Raw genomic sequence first — 17,877 nt, 5'->3', positions numbered from 1 at the left:
GGAACTAAAAATCTCCATTGTATCACTTCAGTGCTGTCACAGAAAACAGCATTATCACAGAAAAACAACAATAACCTCACAGTTCAAAGTCTTAGCAGGACTTAAAAAGTCCTCCATATAAACTATGCTAATTTTAGTAGAATGGTATTTTTTTTTTAAGGATAACTCTTGAGGAAGATTTGCTTGCACAAATCTCTGTTGTAAAGTCATAGAACACAGCCCAAAGACCTCCACACCTATATTCATTTCTAGTAGAAAGAGTTGTTTCTGCACAATCAAAAGCATAATGTTACAAACAATTAAACAGTAAAATCAACAACTGCCTCAAAGGGTTCCCAACTCATTAGAATGGAAGCAATTTCAACATCACTTTTAAATTCTAATTCAATAATATTTGTGGAGAAGCATAAGCTATGAAAGCAGTTAAAGTAACACTTAATGAGTTGGGAGAGAGGCATTGCAGTGTTACTGACACCTGCACCTCGAAGCTTTGCCAAGCAAAGACTCCAGCAGTTGGTTCATATGTCCTCTGAAATACAATTCTTATGTTGAACATTCAAGTTCATTGACACTCAATAAAGCCACACATTCAAAATTCAAGTTATGGTTTCGGGGAAATTGCCTAATAATGAACAATTTCAGCTTTTTCAGTGGATGACCTTTGGAATGTCTGGTGAGATATCAAGTACCCAGGCAAACATGAATAATCATTTGAAACAGTAGCACTGAAGCCAGCGACGTATAAGGTACGCTTAGCAGTTTACTCTTACAATCTCCATCTTCCTTTGGAGTAGACATCACATTACCGCTACATTATTCCCTCTGTTTCTAAAAGCTACAAGGTTAGCTTTTTTTTGGCCATTATTGAAGTGAAAAGTGACTATCTGATTTAAATCACTTCATGCTATCAGATGCTTTAAATCAGCAAACCAAGATACCATGTCTATTTTCTCGTTTTATTGAAAAATATAAACAACAAAGTTCAGATTTGATTTGGAACAGTTGGTAACTGTTATACAGACTGATGCTACAAATCATTGCATTCAATGTAGCATTTTCTGTTACCAAACAAGTGGACTGGAGGGCTGCGTACACTTAAGTGTTTTGTTCTGTAGCTCTAACTTAATTTAACAAAGCAAACAAACCAAACCAACACCATCACCAAGTTAGTTCACATAAAGGTGTAAGGGCAGCCTTATTCCACGTCCACAATACCATTTCCCAGCTTGCATATTCAGCCAGCATCATCCAACCTGGCTAGCACTTACGTCCCCTGCCTGCACCATCCCCTCAGCCCCGCCAAATGCACAGGCTGGCACATCTGCCCCACAGCACCTCCACCTCCATTCTCCTGAGGTCATGCACTTCACAGTTGCGTGTTAGAAAACAGTCAACTACACATTTCAACCAGTTCCTAAATAAAAGGCATGGAACAAGAATATGCATGGAACACACTTCCTGTTTATCACATTAAGTCCATTAGTCCTTCAACTGATGTTTCTCTAAGCCAAGGAACACTTTTACAACCACATTTTGGAGAAATAAATCCAGAAATTCTCTGCCTGAAGAAGAACAAGCATGGCAATTACAGATTCAATTTCTCTGCCAGTCTTTCCAGTAATGGCCAGTCTTCCGGTAAGGCAGATGGGCAATCAACCCACCAAATCCAAAGTAAGCTCTTTCACCTGTTGTTGGCTAGAGAGTAGACATCCCAGCCCACATCAAAGACACAAAAACATTCACTTAAATAACAAAATATTTTGTTGTTCCAACATGAAACTCAGTTCTTCAGGCATCTCAAATTCACAAATAAATGTAATATACTCACAAGACAAGGACTCATGTTTATGAATCTTTACACCACACACCAATCTTCACACTTGAATCAATTTATCTGAGACAACCAAAACTACAGCAATATAATTTTCAAACTCTTAACAAAATGAATTCTAATGATATTGAAAGCAGAACATCAATTAAAATGTATTTGCTTAATAGACGTGTTTTCAAAAAGTTAACCACAGCTACTTTGCTCTCTGCTGTCAAACCTAAATATCAAACGAACTTACTGATTATTTTTCTGCCCTTGGTCACATAGTATTCTCTTCCTGCTTGGATGATTAAAACCCACAAATACTGAAAATTTCTGAACAGCACTAACATGTCAATAACTGTGACAAGCTTAATGAGTTTTCTCATGATTCCACTGACATACATCTATCAAACTATTCAATAAATTCATCTCACTCTCTTCCTCTTTCCATTCTTACATTTCTGCAGTCCCATCTCAAAACTGGCCTCTCTTTCAAAGATACCTGAAATGCCAAATTAATTTGTGCTGTATTTAGAATGATACAAAAAGGATAACTTATTTTTTCCATTTCTCAAGAAGTAAACTACAAACAAGTTTCAGCTATTGCCTGCTTGTGCTTTCACATCAGTCTAGGTTGAGTATTCTCAGCTGCTAATAGCAGCAATCACAAAGATGCTGAATCTTTCAGCAGCTTAACTGTTGAGCTAATGAACTTGTCTCCTGCAAGTCTGCTTCTCTCTGCCTGCACTCTGCATAATCATCTCACCTCCCCTGCAACTCCTCCATCCTCCTGGGTAACCACCTCAGGTTTGTCTGGACTTCATCTCCAGTGAAACCCACAAGTGCCTCCACTTCAGTCATTCCTACCTTCTCTTCCCCATTGCTGTCCTCCAAACAAGACACAGCATATGCTGCACTGCTAGCTACCAAAGCCAGAAAGAATGGAAACTAAAGCTGCAGCCCTGCCATCAGTGAGGACGTTAATCCGCAACACTCTTCAGAGGTGCTGATTTTCTCAATATCAGGCAATATTTTAAAAATACTTTACAAATTTCTCTCTCTGCCATCAAATCCAGGTGAAACTGCTAGAAAGTTAAAAGGTGGAAGGTCCGAAAAAGGAGTGAGGATGGATCGATGGTGACACCCATAATCTCATGTCCTCATATTTGTCTGCTTTCATAGCATCAACAAGTACATCCAATAGGACAGCTAGTGTGTCATTTAACTGCAGTCAGTGAATGATTTGGTCAAAACCACATTGAGATATAAATAGAAAGAGACAAGCTGCTCCAGCAGTGAGGTGGGATAGAAAAAAAAATTGTTTCCTTTTTCTACTCAGATTTAGATTTCTTCTGTACAGTCCCATACCCTTGCAGCAGACTCTCTTCCAAAGACTCTTGAAATGCCAGCTCCACTGCTGCAAAACACACATACCAAATATTTCCTAAAAATCTAAATGGAAGAATATTTCTGGTGAAAAAAAATGCCAAAGAATGACATACTTCTTTATGGAAAGCTGAACAAATGCCATAGAAACAAAAGGTCTCAATACAGACCACAAATGCATAAGAAATACAGGATACAGAATTTTCTAAAACCAGATAAATCTATAAGCAGAACGGAATGTGTTTAGGCTTCAGAAATATTTACTGACTTCCAAGAAAACTGAAATTTCAGGAAAAGTTTACTTTCAAAAAGTAAACAATCCCCCCCCCCCCAAAAAACAATAAAAACAAAACAAACAATAAAAAAAACCCACAATATTTTCACAAGTAACTTTTTCCTCCAGTTAATACCCACTTTTTTTTTTTTTTTTTAAACGTCTTATACTGCTATGCCTGTCAGAGGGAAATGCAGTAATCTCAGATGCAAGCAAAACACTACAACGCTATGCTCAAAACCAGGGGTATTTTTTGAGGAAATTAACTGAACAGTACTGTGGGGAGTACAGTAACTTCAAGATAAAAATACAAAGAAAAGTTGTAGGACAAGACTGTTCAGATATAAGAGCTGGAACACCAATGCAAGCAATAAACAGAGCTTCAAAACACGTAAAATCTATAAGTTGTTTTGTCATTAAAAAGATCTTTAATGAAGTCTGATAGAAATACACTGCCTCCGCCAAGAAAAACCAGATGACTTCCCAAGTGCAAGACAATTCTGTTTGTCTACTCTCAAGTTCAATTTCTATTTTCCTAAATCAACCTACTTCCATGTGATATACCCATCTCTTAATGCCACACGAGTATCTTACTGAAGTGCTTCAATGGCTGACAAACAGTTGACCATTCATGGAGTCATCAATTATTCTCTAATTACAATGACAACTGAAGACAATCCAGGTCTGGGCATCTACTGCCAGTTAATGGATTTTGCATTCTTTTCTGTGTATAAAATCCAGAAGCGTAGAATTTACAGTTCAAAAACCAGGGGATGTAAGATGCTGAAGCACTACTCTGCAACATTTTGTTGAAACAATGATCGGGAGAACAGACGTTGACTTAGAAAAATTGTGCATTTCCTAAAAACAGTAGCATTTATAGATAGGCTGTTATACGTTAAATCTAATTCAAGCCTATCTTCATTTACTGCTTCATTAACTTCCACAGTAAGCAGTTCTGTAGTAAAAAGATAGAACAGCGTGCCAGGCTGAACAAGACTACTATTTGTATTCCAGCTACACATAGAACAGTTTCACTTTGATGTATGAGACAAATGGCAATATTATGAGGGATTTGCACATTCCCTCAAGAGCAGCTGATACTTGGCTGGTTAGAACCACACAGAAAGTATGAGACTGCTTTTAATTTCTTCTCATAAGAAAAAAAAAAAATAATGTTTTGCTCAACTGCAGCAAATATAAAAGCCTTCATGTTTTGGTTTTTAATTTCCTTTAAGCCATGTTATTCACTTAATCTTGAAATCAAGTATTATTCACAGAGCTGGGGACAAACACTCCCATGCAACACAAACTGGTTAACACTGCAAATCAAACAGACCTATGGAATTGAATAGTAGCTGTATTATCTTTTCAGGTTACCAGAGCTACAGAATTTCTAAGGATCATAAACCATTACAGAACTCAGTCACAGTGCTACTCAAGGTTTTGAGGACAAAGTCTGACACAGTCAGAGGTAAAGACATCTGAAGAAGCCAATTTGGAAATGAGCGTTTGTTTTACCAACGGAAAGTTTCAGAATTACAAATGTCAAACTGCACCCTGTCATTACATCTGTGTTAATTAAAGCCTTTCAAGGCGATCACATAATTGAGAGCGAGTTTAATCTCTACATTACAAAAGCATACTGAAGTACAAAGAGATGACAGCACAGTTACCTGACGTTATTTGCACTGTTTGTAATGCTGATCACTTATGTGGTTTATTCAGAAAACTTTAGGACAAAGACAAATTCAGTATTCTTGTGGATACCTTGGACAGCTGAGTGTACTTTGCATTCCTCACTGACTTCAGATGTGGCAACAAGGGGCTAAAAATAGCCCACGTACCATAACACAACCCCAATCAAGCAACATAGTTCTGCTAGTAACTGTACAGCATCACTCTTTTCACAACTGCAGGAGAAACAAACCGCCGAGCTGCAATGCTCCTTAAGGGCTGCAGAGATCACACAGCAGCACTCAGGTCACCTATGGCAAGTAAGAAACCTTCCCCAACATTTACCATCAGCTTCTACAAAATTTAAACTTTAATTTTAAAAGTCTCATCTCCACTCATTTTCGCAGGCACAGAGCAACTGCAAATAACATAGTATTTATATAAGCGTTTCATCTTTCCCGAAATTATCAGTTCAAAATTCTGTGTTCTTAAGCCCCACTACAGCTGTCAACAACTGCAGAGCTCCAGCATGGGTCAGACACAGGGCTAACAGTATTAGCTTCATTCCACATCTCCTGGGAGCTCCAGTCTCTTTCTCTTACTCAAAAGCCTTATCAGTTTCACATGTGAGGAGAAACTTCTCAATACAGGTATTACTCAAGTTCTCTGCACTGCTCTAGCATATACACAGATACCCTAAGAGTGGTGTTCAATTATACCCATTACCTATATCATATCCCATGTTTGCTTTGAGTCTACCAAACACAACAGTCAGAGCTCCATCATTCAACGTTTTGAAAACATGTTTTTTCTTCCCCAGACACCTTCTGAATGTTTTGACTTTTCCACCTCAAACACCTGCTGAGCAGCAACTGTAAAACACAGAGCTGGCTGCCTCACAGCCACTACACAGCTACACTGGGAAGAGCAGCAGGATAGGCCAGACCACAGCACAGAAAGAAAACAGCCAAAAAGCCAACTCCAGCCCGGCCTCACGCAAGAGGGTCTAGGAAGGGGAGAAACACAGCCTTCTCCTCCAGGGCTGCAGATGGCTGGAATGACACTCACATTTCAATCATGCTCACTTGTCTAAATAAAGCTGAAGGAAGTTAGTTGGATACAGTTCTCCCTGTGGCACTGCTCTGAGCTGTGGCTAGGGGCCAGAAATCATCTTTTGTTACCACTTGGGATTCTTCTTTTTCAATTTAAGATGCACTAAAATCTATCCATAAAGCCAAACAAGAAATCTATCACACAGAAAGAGATCTCTATACTCCTGATAGGAAAGAGATAAAGTGATGTTTCATTAGAAGAAAGGACAGGGGAAGCCAAGTATCACAAGCTTCAATCACAAGCCCTTGAAAAGAAACTTCACTGCCCATGCTGCTATTAAGTACCATTTATTCTGTCAATCCCAAAGTCAGGCATTATGGCAATAACCACGTTATCTTAATGTGAAAACACTAACAGTTGCTACTAACTTCATCTTTTGGCTGTGCAGTTGATAACTTGGTAGAGGTTGGCTCTGGGGGCTGTCAGAGAAGCAGCTGCAGTCAAAGGGCACAACCAGGGCTAAACCTGAGGTTTTTGTCTAAAGGAGAGCTTCTATCATGTCTGGCAGAGATTCCTATCAATGCTTTGAACTAAACCTGACACTGACTTGTTGCAACCACTGCTTCTGCAGGACTTCAGCAATGACAGACCCAGCCTAGAGCAAGACAGCAGGCACCAACAAATGAACGTGCAGTTCTAGCCGATGACGTGCTGCACTCCCCTCAGACACTGAGGAACAGAAACATGCAGGGAATGGTCTGGTGCCCTTTGGCTTTCCAGCAGCCTTCACCCCACTCCTTATGCAGCTTCCAATAGCAGCACTGCCCCCCCTTCAGAGTTCCAGGTCACCACTGAGAAAGCATCATCCACAAGAAAGCCATATAAAGCCATCCTGCCTATGGAAGGACTATAAAAAACCACAAGTAACAAATCCTGGATTTTGCCATACACAAAACATCTTCTGGGGCAGAGCACTGAGTCTATCTTTATCAAACTGGGAGTTTCGTGCTGCAGGAAGTACAGGAGTCTTAGTTTTTACATCTTTTTCATCAGTACAGAGAAAGCGTAAAAACTTCTATTGAAGATGGTATTTTTTCTTCTACTATTATGTGAGTGAAAAAAGTACGGTTGAGAAAGCCTGGACAGCTTCCCATTCCATCTTGTTCCTCATCTCTCAGTCCTCTCAAGTTTCAGGTGGGACAAGAATAACCACAGTCTGCAACAGGACTACAGGTACGCAGGGCTTGCACTACGGAATGACTTCATTCATTCTGTGTGTGTTTTTGGCAACTGAAGAACAGAGCCCAGCATCTTCTCAATTTGTTAGCATTGTAACTCGCAGTGCTTCCTATTATTAAGTCAGCCTTGTCACTCTGACTTCCACAACTTAGTAACTCCAAAATAGTCATCACACTAATACTGCTAGAGAACGTTCACCCCACCAATAGAAACATTATAGATATTATTTATATTATAATAAATATTATAGGTACTATCACAGAAAAGTCTATAATCTTAAATAACAGGAACAAGTAATTTGATATTTTCCCATGCCAAAGTCAAAACATTTGAAATTGCATCTGAAGATTTTTTTTTAAAACTTTTGTACAAAAAGTAAAACTGAAACAGACCTTTCCAGTACAACACCACAATTTTAAATAAACGAGATCAAGTATTAAGGGCCACGTGTCTGAATTTGTTTCTAAAAGTCAGTGTTCCTAAAAATATCCATCAAGTAAGTGAAATCTTGTGTTTCACTATACTACCTTATGAAGCTGCTGTGACTTAGAATTCACTTGTGACAACATCCATTTTTATCTTTTTCAGAAAACCAAGCAGTTTAGAGTAAAAGCCATAAAGTCACATTATCTAAAGGGTTTTTACAGGTTTGAAAATGAAACAAAACACAAAACACTTCCAAAAGATGTATTCCTGGGTATTTTGGATTGCAAAACAATGAAAAGAAAACAAACCTACAAAGAAAATTCAAATGTACATACCTTGATGGGAGCTGTTGAGAACTTGACTTTTCGGTCTGGCTCAGGATCTTCCTCTTCAGAAAGTCCAGGAAACTCCTCATACTCACTATCGTACATATATTCCGCCTCTTCTTCCAAAATTTCGTTGTCTTCAGGCTCTTGGTTCTCTGATTCTGCATCCCTATAATCATCAAAAGCTGCATTTTCTATTCCAAAAGCACAGAAGTTGTAACTCTGCTTTTCTACTACTTGCTCCTCTTCTTCAGTATCCCTTTCCTGCTGCAGAACATCCTGAACTGGACCATCATTCACAGACATCCCATCTCTCACTTCTTCCTGATTAGTTCCGTTTCTTTCTGTAAACTCTTCTACTACCTCCAAGGAATAGCTTTTCCCTTCTTGTATTTGATATTTGAGTGCTTGATCCTCACAAACAACATGACCTTTCTCCAAACCCTCTTTTTCATGCCCTGAGGTTTCATCTTGCACAGCCAGCTCCACAGAAGTCTCCTCAACAGGGGAAATGGGGGAAAGAACAGTCTCTGTTCTCCACTTTGCCTCCTGACTGGGTATACTGCTCGTATCCTTCAGGCTTCTCCCCAGTACTGCTTCCTCTCTCTTATCTTTTTCAAATACGTCACTCAGCCCATCTCTGCCGATCACAGGCACTTTGGTGGATGTCGTCTTCTCCAGGCTTCCTTCAACAGCAATAGATGAATCCAAACTGCAGTGGCCTCTCAAAGGGCCCTGATTTGGGCTATCACTTTTGGAAATTTCTTTGGATTCTTCAGTATCACTGTCACCCAGAAAGCTTTCCAGCCTCCTAGAAATGGGCCCAGCATTCAGGAAGGAGGTTTTGGAGCCATTATTGGGATGCTGCTGCTTCAGCTCGCTACCTTGATTTTCAACTTTATCCAGTCCAACTGGAGGACTCACTTCTGTATTAAAACTGAAGTGGTCCACCACACTGCTGCAGTCAGAAGCTGAACCATGTCTTCTCTTATCTTCACTTCTTTCACATTTGCTAGGAGAATACCTGTCCACAGAGCTTCGTTGTTTTATATTTCTCTCAAACAGCTTCCTGGTCTCGGAAAATTTTTCTGCCAGGGCGACTTTGTCCAAGTCTGCCTCATCATTGCTGCGTACGATCTTATCAGCAGTAGAAGGCACAGACGACGAATCCACAGGACTGCTGCTGGGGCTGGTGCTTGTATTAAGAAGGTTGTTTTTTTGGATAATGAGGAAAGACGTGCTACCTGGAGAAGGTCCATGCTCTGCTGCTGTGGCCCGGCTGATTAATTTAGTCTCAGCAGGTGGACTACTTTCACAAGAGGGTGTGGAAGTGGAGCCTCCCATCTGCAGAAACATACTTTTGATCTTGTGAACTCTATTGCCATAAGTGGCAGCTCTACCTCGACTGTGTGGGTCATTTCCCCCTCCATTGGAAGAGGTGCTCAGCTTCTGCTGCAAGCCCGTTTTGTTGGAAGTGTTTTCGGGACTGTTCACTCCATCAAAAGAGCATTTGATAGCATGGAAATCAGACTTGTAGGCATTTCGGTGTGGAGAAGCACTTCTTAAAGTCCTTTCCCCTTTGCCCTCAGTTTTCATCATTGTCAGAGAGCAGGCTCCCTCAGCTCCCGAGAAGCAGGAAGGAAAACTCACAGGCGCTAAGCTGCCACCCTGCGACCTCGGGCAGAGCTGATCCCGCAGGAGAAAAGCTGCCTTTTCCCCTTCAGCCGGCCTCCACGCTCACACTCAGACGGGCTGCACGGGTGCATACGCGGAGAGAAAGAAATCACAGCGCGTAGACGGCCACATCGGATATTATCTCCGCTGCGGATCACAGTATCCAGAAAGCCATCTGCAGGGAGACAGAGAGTTTTAATTAACTCGGGACCTCGCCAGCGTGTCACACGAATCCCGAACTCGCATTCCCGGAGAAGCGGCGCGAGCCCGGATAAAGCCTATTGTGTCCGCCGGGACGCGCGGCCCCGGCTGCCGGCAGCCGCCCGCCCGAGCACCGGCCCCGAGGGCTCCGCGGGGCGGCGGCCGCCCCCCGCCCGGCATCCCTCCGCCCGGCGCCGGCAGCCCGGGCCGCGGGGGTGGAGCGCGGGGTGAGGCCGCCGTCCCTTCCTGCCGCCCGGGGAGGCCGGGCCGAGGCGAAGCGAGGCGGAGGGGCCCGGGTGTCCGCGGGTTGCCCGGAAGCGAGAGAGCTACGACTTTCGACCGCGAGTCGGGGCTCCCCCCGCCACGCCAGCGCCTCCGCGCCGCGGGGGCCGCCCCGGCACCTCGCCCCAAACTTTCCGAGCCGGCCTACCTGGGGGCGGGGGTCCCGCCGCCTCCTTCCCCTCAGCGCTCCTGGCCGCCCAGCGGCCGCGCGCACCACGCCATCATTACCCGCCGCCGCTGACCGCCCCGCGCTCCCCACGCCGCCTTCCGCCCGCCCCCGCGGCCCCGCTCCGAACCGCCCGCCCGCCCCGCGCCGCCTCTCACGCCGCGCAACGCCCTCCTCCGCTCCGCGCCTCGGGCCCGCCCGCGCGCCGCCTCGCTCCGCTCGCACACAAAGAGAGGGAGCGGCGGGCGCGCCCTCGTTCCTCTCAGCGTGAGGGAAGAGAGGGGCTGGGGGGGGCCGAGGGCAGCGCCGGGATATACCACGCCGCGCGGGTTGCGGGTGATACCATGTCAGCGGGACCGGCGGCCGTTAGCGCGGGGCGGGGCGGCCCGGGGCCGCGGAGGCGTCGAGGCGAGGGACGGCGGGGAGCAGCCCGGCCCCGGCCCGCCGCACCCTCGCCAAAGAACGCAGCCGAGGCGCCGTCCGGGCCGCCCCCGGGGAAGGGCCGCGCGGGATTTTCAAAGCCCGGCGCAGCGGCCGCGGTGCGGTGAGGCCGCTCCCGGCTGAGGGCGTCCCGGCGCGGAAAGCAGGAAGTAAGGGAACGCCGCATCGATCGACTTTTCTCCTTTCTTTTTCAAATCCACGCTTTTTAAACCGCTGTTTTAGCAGAAAACTCCTCACGAGCACGCGGCGGCTCTGCGCGCACCGAGCTTCCCGGTGCCGGGAGAGTGCGGAGCCGTCGGGAGTCTCGGCGCGCCTCCGCCAGCGGGACCGCGTGTGCCCTGCTGCGTTTGTCCAAATTACAGCATGGGCTTTGACCCATCCTACGGGATGCGCGGTTCGGGTTACCGGCCAGAAGTTGCTTCCACGCAGCCTATGTACAAATCACACGCAGCAATCAAGAGAGCACCAGAGAAAACCAACAATGCCTGGAATCAGGAACTGACACCAAGTATTGAAAAGAAGAAATTTAACCAGATTCTGTATTCTTGCCTTGTGGGAATGTCCAAAATTTGATGATTTTTCATTCCAAATTCAAGTAACTGTGAGTTTCCAGTGGAACAAAAACTTGAAAAGAGACAAAGTGACATTTCACCTAGTAGTTACCAAACCAGTGGTGAAATGCAGACGTTCTTACAGACATCCACACTGGCTTTTTCTAGCGCTTCATTTTTCTAAAACAAAAGGGGGTATGACATTCTTGAGACTTTCTTCTGTGTTTTCAAATGTTGTTGGGACAGTGGTGTTCACCGACACCTGCCTCTAGCAGCCTAAGATACACCCCGAAGCACCACTTTCAGTAAAGTTCTACAATAAATAGTTTCAATCCAAGAGCAACAAACGTTTCTTGTGTTGGGAATATGTAGTTCTTACCTAGAACAAAGTAGCAGCGACATCCCTCCCCCATCTTCTGAGACAGTTCTCTGAGGTGTTTGTAGGCTAGGATGGAGCTGCAAAGCTTCAGCACCATTTCTAACGCGTAGAGCTGTAAGGGAACACAAAGGAAACCTCCTTACACAAAACAAAGTAAATACAGGGTTGCTCTGCAGTTTGAACACTGGGCAAAGACCATTCTGCGCACTGCTTCGGGAGCCTGCCAGCGTGTAGGAGGCAGTTCAAAGGAAAACAAAGGCAGAGCTCAGGAACAACATAATAACAGAGCCCAGCTCCAACCTGCGCCCAGGAAAGTGAGAGGCCTTTGCACAGAGTGCCTAAACGAGGCTGCAGCAGGAAGATATTCTCCTGTTTTGGATTCCCCTGTGCCTCAGAAAGGTGGGAATTCTAATTACACAAAGCATAAACACAAATTTAAGTGCATCAAAGATATCTTTATAAGGAAAAAATATATATCTCTTTCTACCTAGTGTAACAGGTTATTTGGGCTAGCTATGCTGGCTAGAAGGGACAATATTTATCAGGATCAACTGGTTTCTAGTGAGGAAAGACTGAACTGTACTCTAGGTGAACTGATATGAAGGAAATAATAGAACTGTTCACAGAAACAATGACTAACAAGATCAAAAGAATTCAGGATAAGTACATCTGGAATTTGAGCAAGAAATCTGGGAAGGTGGAATAGTTTGGGATTTCATCGTAGCTAAAACTGCAGTAAAACCCAGGAAGAGTGTCTTAGAGATTCAGTCTGTAGAGGTAAAACAATGGTGAGTAAGCAAATAGGTTGCACTGAGCATTTTGTCATTGGAATGTACTCAGGAAGGACCTTGGCTGCTCAAAATCCTGGGGAGAAGGAATCAGTGTTGTGGTATATGAACTCATGAATCCAATGAAAATAGAAAAAAATGGAATTGTTTCCAAGAAAAAGAAGATTCTATAAACGTGGTTGCTCAAACAGCACTGAGGTACGGTTTCTTTCAGTATTCAGTCTGATTCCAAAGGCATATAGATGAAAAAGGAATCCAGTGGTCAGCAGAGAGTGATGATGCCTTCTGAATGGAAGAATGTTCTTGTGACTACTCCTGTCCTGGAGCTGAAGAAGCCTGCATGAGACAAAACCTTGTCTTCACCATTCACTGTAAAACTCCGTTCTCTGAACTTTTACTCTTTAAAAGCTTTATCCTCATTTTAGTTTTATCATGTGATTTAAATTTCAGACTCACCAAATATGTCTTTAATCTGTGTAGCACGAGTTTCATCAGCAGTTTTAAGTAGAACATGTGTTTATTTTATACGTTTGTGAAACAAACTGGAATAGAAGGATTAATTAAGCACTCAGAGTTTCATCAGTATTTTTTTGTAGATTTTTAAAGTTGTTTTTGAAAGAAATTATTTTTCTGCCATACTCAGTATAAGTTGAACAGTAATTCTGAACTTGAATGAGAGAGCCTTTTAAAAGCCTGAAGGACAATTTTGTGATATCTATAATTGGAAGTAAGAAAGTATTTTTCAGTTTTAGGAGATTAATTATGTTAGATACAAAATAAGATAATAAATTAGTTTTAAACTCATTACATTGTATCTCTTCTTCCCAAGAATAAAACACAACCCAAGTCTAAAATGACATTTAAGGGTCAATACCATCTGGTTAATGACAGGAGAAGTAAAAAAAAATTCAGAGCAGATGAGAGAGACAAGTTATTTGGTGAAGGCAAGAGCAGCAATGACTGCAGACAGCTATGGGATGAAATCTGCAAGAAAGAAGCTCAGGGTCTAAATACAGTCAGATCCACGAAGGGCATTTCCAGTGTAATGGAATGGACCAGCCAGGCCGCCAAATGGTACCATGTAAAGTAAGGATGTAATGATACCCTGGAAGAAAGCAAAGAACAAAAAAAGAGACCACCACTAGCGCAAGAATTACATTATGTGATGGTAAACTAGACCAGATTTTGGAATGGGATTCCCCTAGCAGCTTGCATTTTCTGTAGAACATTACAGTTGCACAGCAGGACCCCAAAGATTACAAGTGTTGTGGATGAAGAAACGCTTGAAAGACAGAAGCTAATTAAGTTTCACTCGGTTCCATTCAAATTGTGCTGGATAACGTGGTAATTACTCTGCTGCGTGCCAAGAGCACCACAGAGAAAGCCTGAAATATCACTGTGTTTGTCTTTGCTATTGTATATGATGATATATACGTTCAATATTTCTTTTCATTTCTAAAACTGCAGCCACAGTGTTTGGGGTAAGTTAGTGCCTGCTCCATGTTTTGCTTCTCCTTCCTCAAGCTGCTCCTCAGCATATTCAAGAAGCAGCTGGTAAAAATGCCCGAGTTGGAGTTGAAATGGCAAACAGCAATGCTGTAATCTGGATGGTTTGTTCTTATTTTCTCCTGCTGTTGTCACCTCTGTGCCTTCCCCATTCTCCCATTCCTTTGTTTTCAGCTGTCATTTGAGCCAAATTATAAAAAAAAAAAAGCCTTTTGGCACAAGTGTGCTTACTGAAGAATGGCATATTTTATAGGTCCAAAAGAAAAAAAAAGAAAAAGAAAAAAATGGTCCATTAGTACCGATCCTAACAAGATTTTATTTTTTAAATTTGCAAGTAGGTAAAAAAATACGTTGTTGCAAGAAAACTTCAGTTAGAAAGCTATTATGGTGATTACTGAGTACTGACACCGTGAGCTAAGTGTCAATACCCAACACTCCAGTCCTCAGCTTTCATGGTCATTTGTGCCTCATAGCAGGGCTGACCTCCCTCATTCCCAAACGTGTCTGTCGTGCAAAGCTCCAGGGAGGGGCAATTCTGTTCTATCTTAATGTATTAATTTTCATAAATCAGTACTTCATTTGCTGCTTGCTTAATAAGAGCTGGGCCCTTCAGGGACAGGGCTGTCTGCAGAATGGTAAATCCAGCTAATAACTAGTTCTATCTTCCTCCTACAGCCCACCCAGCATGTTGTTTCTCAGAAATCCTGTGAATTAATACCCTGACTGATATTCTGGCCACAGAACCACAAACGGTAAATGAAGGTTGATGGGAAAGCACTGAAACCTGCATTGAGTGCTACTGGCCTGCCAGCATTTTACTAATGATTTCTGCAAGCTAACGTTACTTTGCATCACAGCTCCAAAGCACATTAGAGAAAACACTGGAAGAATCTCTAGAGTCCTGAGTTTACAGAACCTCCCGATCCTTAAGGTAAAGCAGCAGCAGTTGACTTTCAAAGCTGCTTTAAAAAAAAAAAAAAAAACATAAGGAAGCCTGACTAGAAAACGCTTGTGGTTTTCCTCACCTTACAAGCCCCGTTCCTGAGGCATCCAAACAATCACAGCCACTTGCCACACTGGCAAACTCATGAAAAAGAAAAGAAAAAAGAAGCAAGGGTGGGAAGAAATGAAGGCATTATAGAATTCTGTGAACACTGGTTTGAGAACATACCAGGTTTGTCAAGCATAGTAAGCAGATGTTAGCGTGACAAGGAGGCAGGGGGTCTTAATAAGAGCCATCCCACTGAACACTGCTTGAGCAGAAAAATCCCTCAGAGCATTTTTCAGCTTGATAACTGGAGTGCTGGTGACATAGTTCAATAGAATTTACAGGAATTTAGGAAATAAAGTTTGTGATTATTGTCTATTTTACCAATTTCCAAAGCAACTAAACACATGCTGTCACACTGCCTACATGGTTCTGAGCTTCTACTCTGCAAGGACTTTTGAAAACCAGCCAGCTGGTTCAACCAGCTTTGACACAGGCTGAGACTTTCCAACAATAATTATGTTCCTACAAGTTTTGTAAAAACAGGCAGCCAGAGAGAGGAGGAAGAGAGACCTGGTAAGATCAGTCAAGGGAAAAGTTACTGTAAGAGATCACCCATTATTAGCCACTGAAGAATCCTGTACAAGTCACACAGGAAGAAAGCCTGATGAATGACTCAGTCATAAGAAAAGCCTCATTTTGAAGTTGCATCTTTTTGAAAGCAGAAGTCAGTCAACCAAGAGACACACACTGGGAGGATAACTGGCATCTTTAATTCTAGACTATCTAGCACAATTTCTTATTCAGATGCATTAGTTTCTGTCTGACCAAGCAGTTTTTATACAAAACCTGAAGTGTTTCTGTAAAATCTCTTAACTGTAATCCAGAAAGCTATGGGAATCATATGAAATAAGTCCTGCTCACATAGTTATGTGCATTTAAAAAAGAATAAAGAACATCTATGTTGCTTCGTTGTATGACTAAAAACTCGCTCTGTTAAAATGTCTACACAGAAGTTATATATTCTTATGTACACATAAAAATGTACTTAAAAATGTATTTTTGAGTTATGAGATAACCTTATATCCTTTGACAGGCAGTTCTTACAAAGTGCCTTAATTTTAATCTTCTGATTTCCCAGTCCTTCTAAAAAACAGAAGATAAAGACGTGCATGCAGAGATTATGTTTGGATTATAATATAAAGCCAAATGAACGTAGTTTGAAAACAAACTAGAAACATTATAACTACTTAGTTTTTGCATTGAACTAGCAGTTACGTCAGAAAATGAAAAAGGGAGAAGCACAGTCTTACACATAAGTAAGTTGTTTCCTTGAGTTACTTACAGTTTCCAATAAATAAGGCAATATTTTGAAATTCTGTCAGGACAAGGACTCCTTGACATTGCCTAGGCTTAGAGTATTAAAAAAAATCAACCAATCATCAACCAATAATGTCACAAAATCAGGAGAAAAGTATGAAGTGAATTCAGGTTCAAAAATTCAGTTAGCTTCTTTAATAGGTAAGGCTGAGTGATGTGAGCGATAATTGCGTAAAATAACACAAAAATGAAAGGTGGAAATAAAACAGAGGTACAATTTAGGTATATAGTATACATTACAAAACAAAACAAAATAATTTAAATCTGTTACCTACCAGGACAATTTTTTACTATGATGCAAGGAACCATCAAGAAAACATGCCATTTGCAAGCCTTCTCTAGACAGAAAAGAGGAATCAGTTTCCCACTGGTAGATGTATCTGCAGTTATGCTAGATGAGTAAGCAAATGGCATTATAAGAAAAAAGAAAGAGAAGCAATTTATGCAAATACTAAATTCACATCAATGTTTTCAGAGAAATTATAATTATCTGTGAATCTGTAAAATAGCTTTAAGGGTGTATATATGTATATATAAACAACGGTAGTTAGAGCTAATTTTGAAAAGTTCAAATAAAAACATTCCGTTTTTCCTTTGGAAAAAAAGTCCTCATTTTAAAAAACTTTAGATGAGAAAATAACTATAAAGATAGTGTTTTACTTTAATAAATTATTTAAAAAAAATGTGAGAAAACCTGTTTTACTTAAACGTTTTTTTTCTCATTTCTAATTTAGCTTTTGAATCCAATCATGCATTGTTCAGAAATACCAAGAAATAACTCTTACAACTGAAGTCTTTCCTACCATAACTGCGAAAGTGGAAAAAAGAAACCCACACCCTCCAAATCCATGCAAATAAGAAACCTCTCAGAAGCTATCACCAAGCTTTGCACTACTGCACTACTCTTACGAACTATGACTGAAAAAATACATTATAGGAGAGCAATTTCCTCTTCAGTGCCTGGTGAATAGCAGGCACTACCTCTTTCTGAACTGCAGAGAGATGTGCCAGCCACCTGTTCGAAGGTATTATCTAATTTGAAAATTCCTGTCAGATGTTGGTATTCATCTGTCACTCAGAATCATTCAAAGAATTTCATTATCTGCTGGTGGGTTATCACTGTTTCAGCGCTACTACTAAGGGACTCATCTTGACAGTTGATTGATTGATTCAATTAGACACATTTAAGATGTATATCAGTACCCTGTAGAAAGATAAACAACGTGCCCATTCCTTTTATTGGTAGGTGGAAGTTCCTAGTTTAAGGGGAGCTGAAACCAGCCTGGCTGACTTCCTAGATTTCACAGCTGGAGCTACTTCAGAACTA

At 42.0% G+C, this 17,877-nt stretch overlaps 1 protein-coding gene across 7 annotated transcripts in view; it reads right to left on the bottom strand.

Annotated features, from left to right (window-relative positions):
* LOC110400359 (neurabin-1-like) overlaps window positions 1-16,919 on the bottom strand; it is a 49,142-nt gene extending 32,223 nt beyond the window's left edge. For 4 of the 7 annotated variants that reach the window (XM_021400190.1, XM_021400196.1, XM_021400195.1 and 1 more), the window contains exons 1-2: window positions 10,500-10,634; window positions 8,204-10,043 (exon numbers count right to left, since the gene is read on the bottom strand). In XM_021400190.1, coding sequence (XP_021255865.1) covers window positions 8,204-9,793 — 1,590 coding nt within the window. In that variant the 5' untranslated portion in view covers window positions 9,794-10,043; window positions 10,500-10,634. Of the gene's footprint in view, window positions 1-8,203; window positions 10,044-10,499; window positions 10,635-10,675; window positions 10,816-10,860; window positions 10,884-11,888; window positions 12,001-16,825 lie in introns of those variants that run through there. The other 3 variants (XM_021400192.1, XM_021400191.1, XM_021400193.1) reach the window with 3 other exon arrangements.

This window comes from Numida meleagris, chromosome 5 (assembly GCF_002078875.1).
Source record: "Numida meleagris isolate 19003 breed g44 Domestic line chromosome 5, NumMel1.0, whole genome shotgun sequence".
Lineage (NCBI taxonomy): Eukaryota > Metazoa > Chordata > Aves > Galliformes > Numididae > Numida > Numida meleagris.
This window is presented reverse-complemented; position numbering and strand designations above follow the sequence as displayed.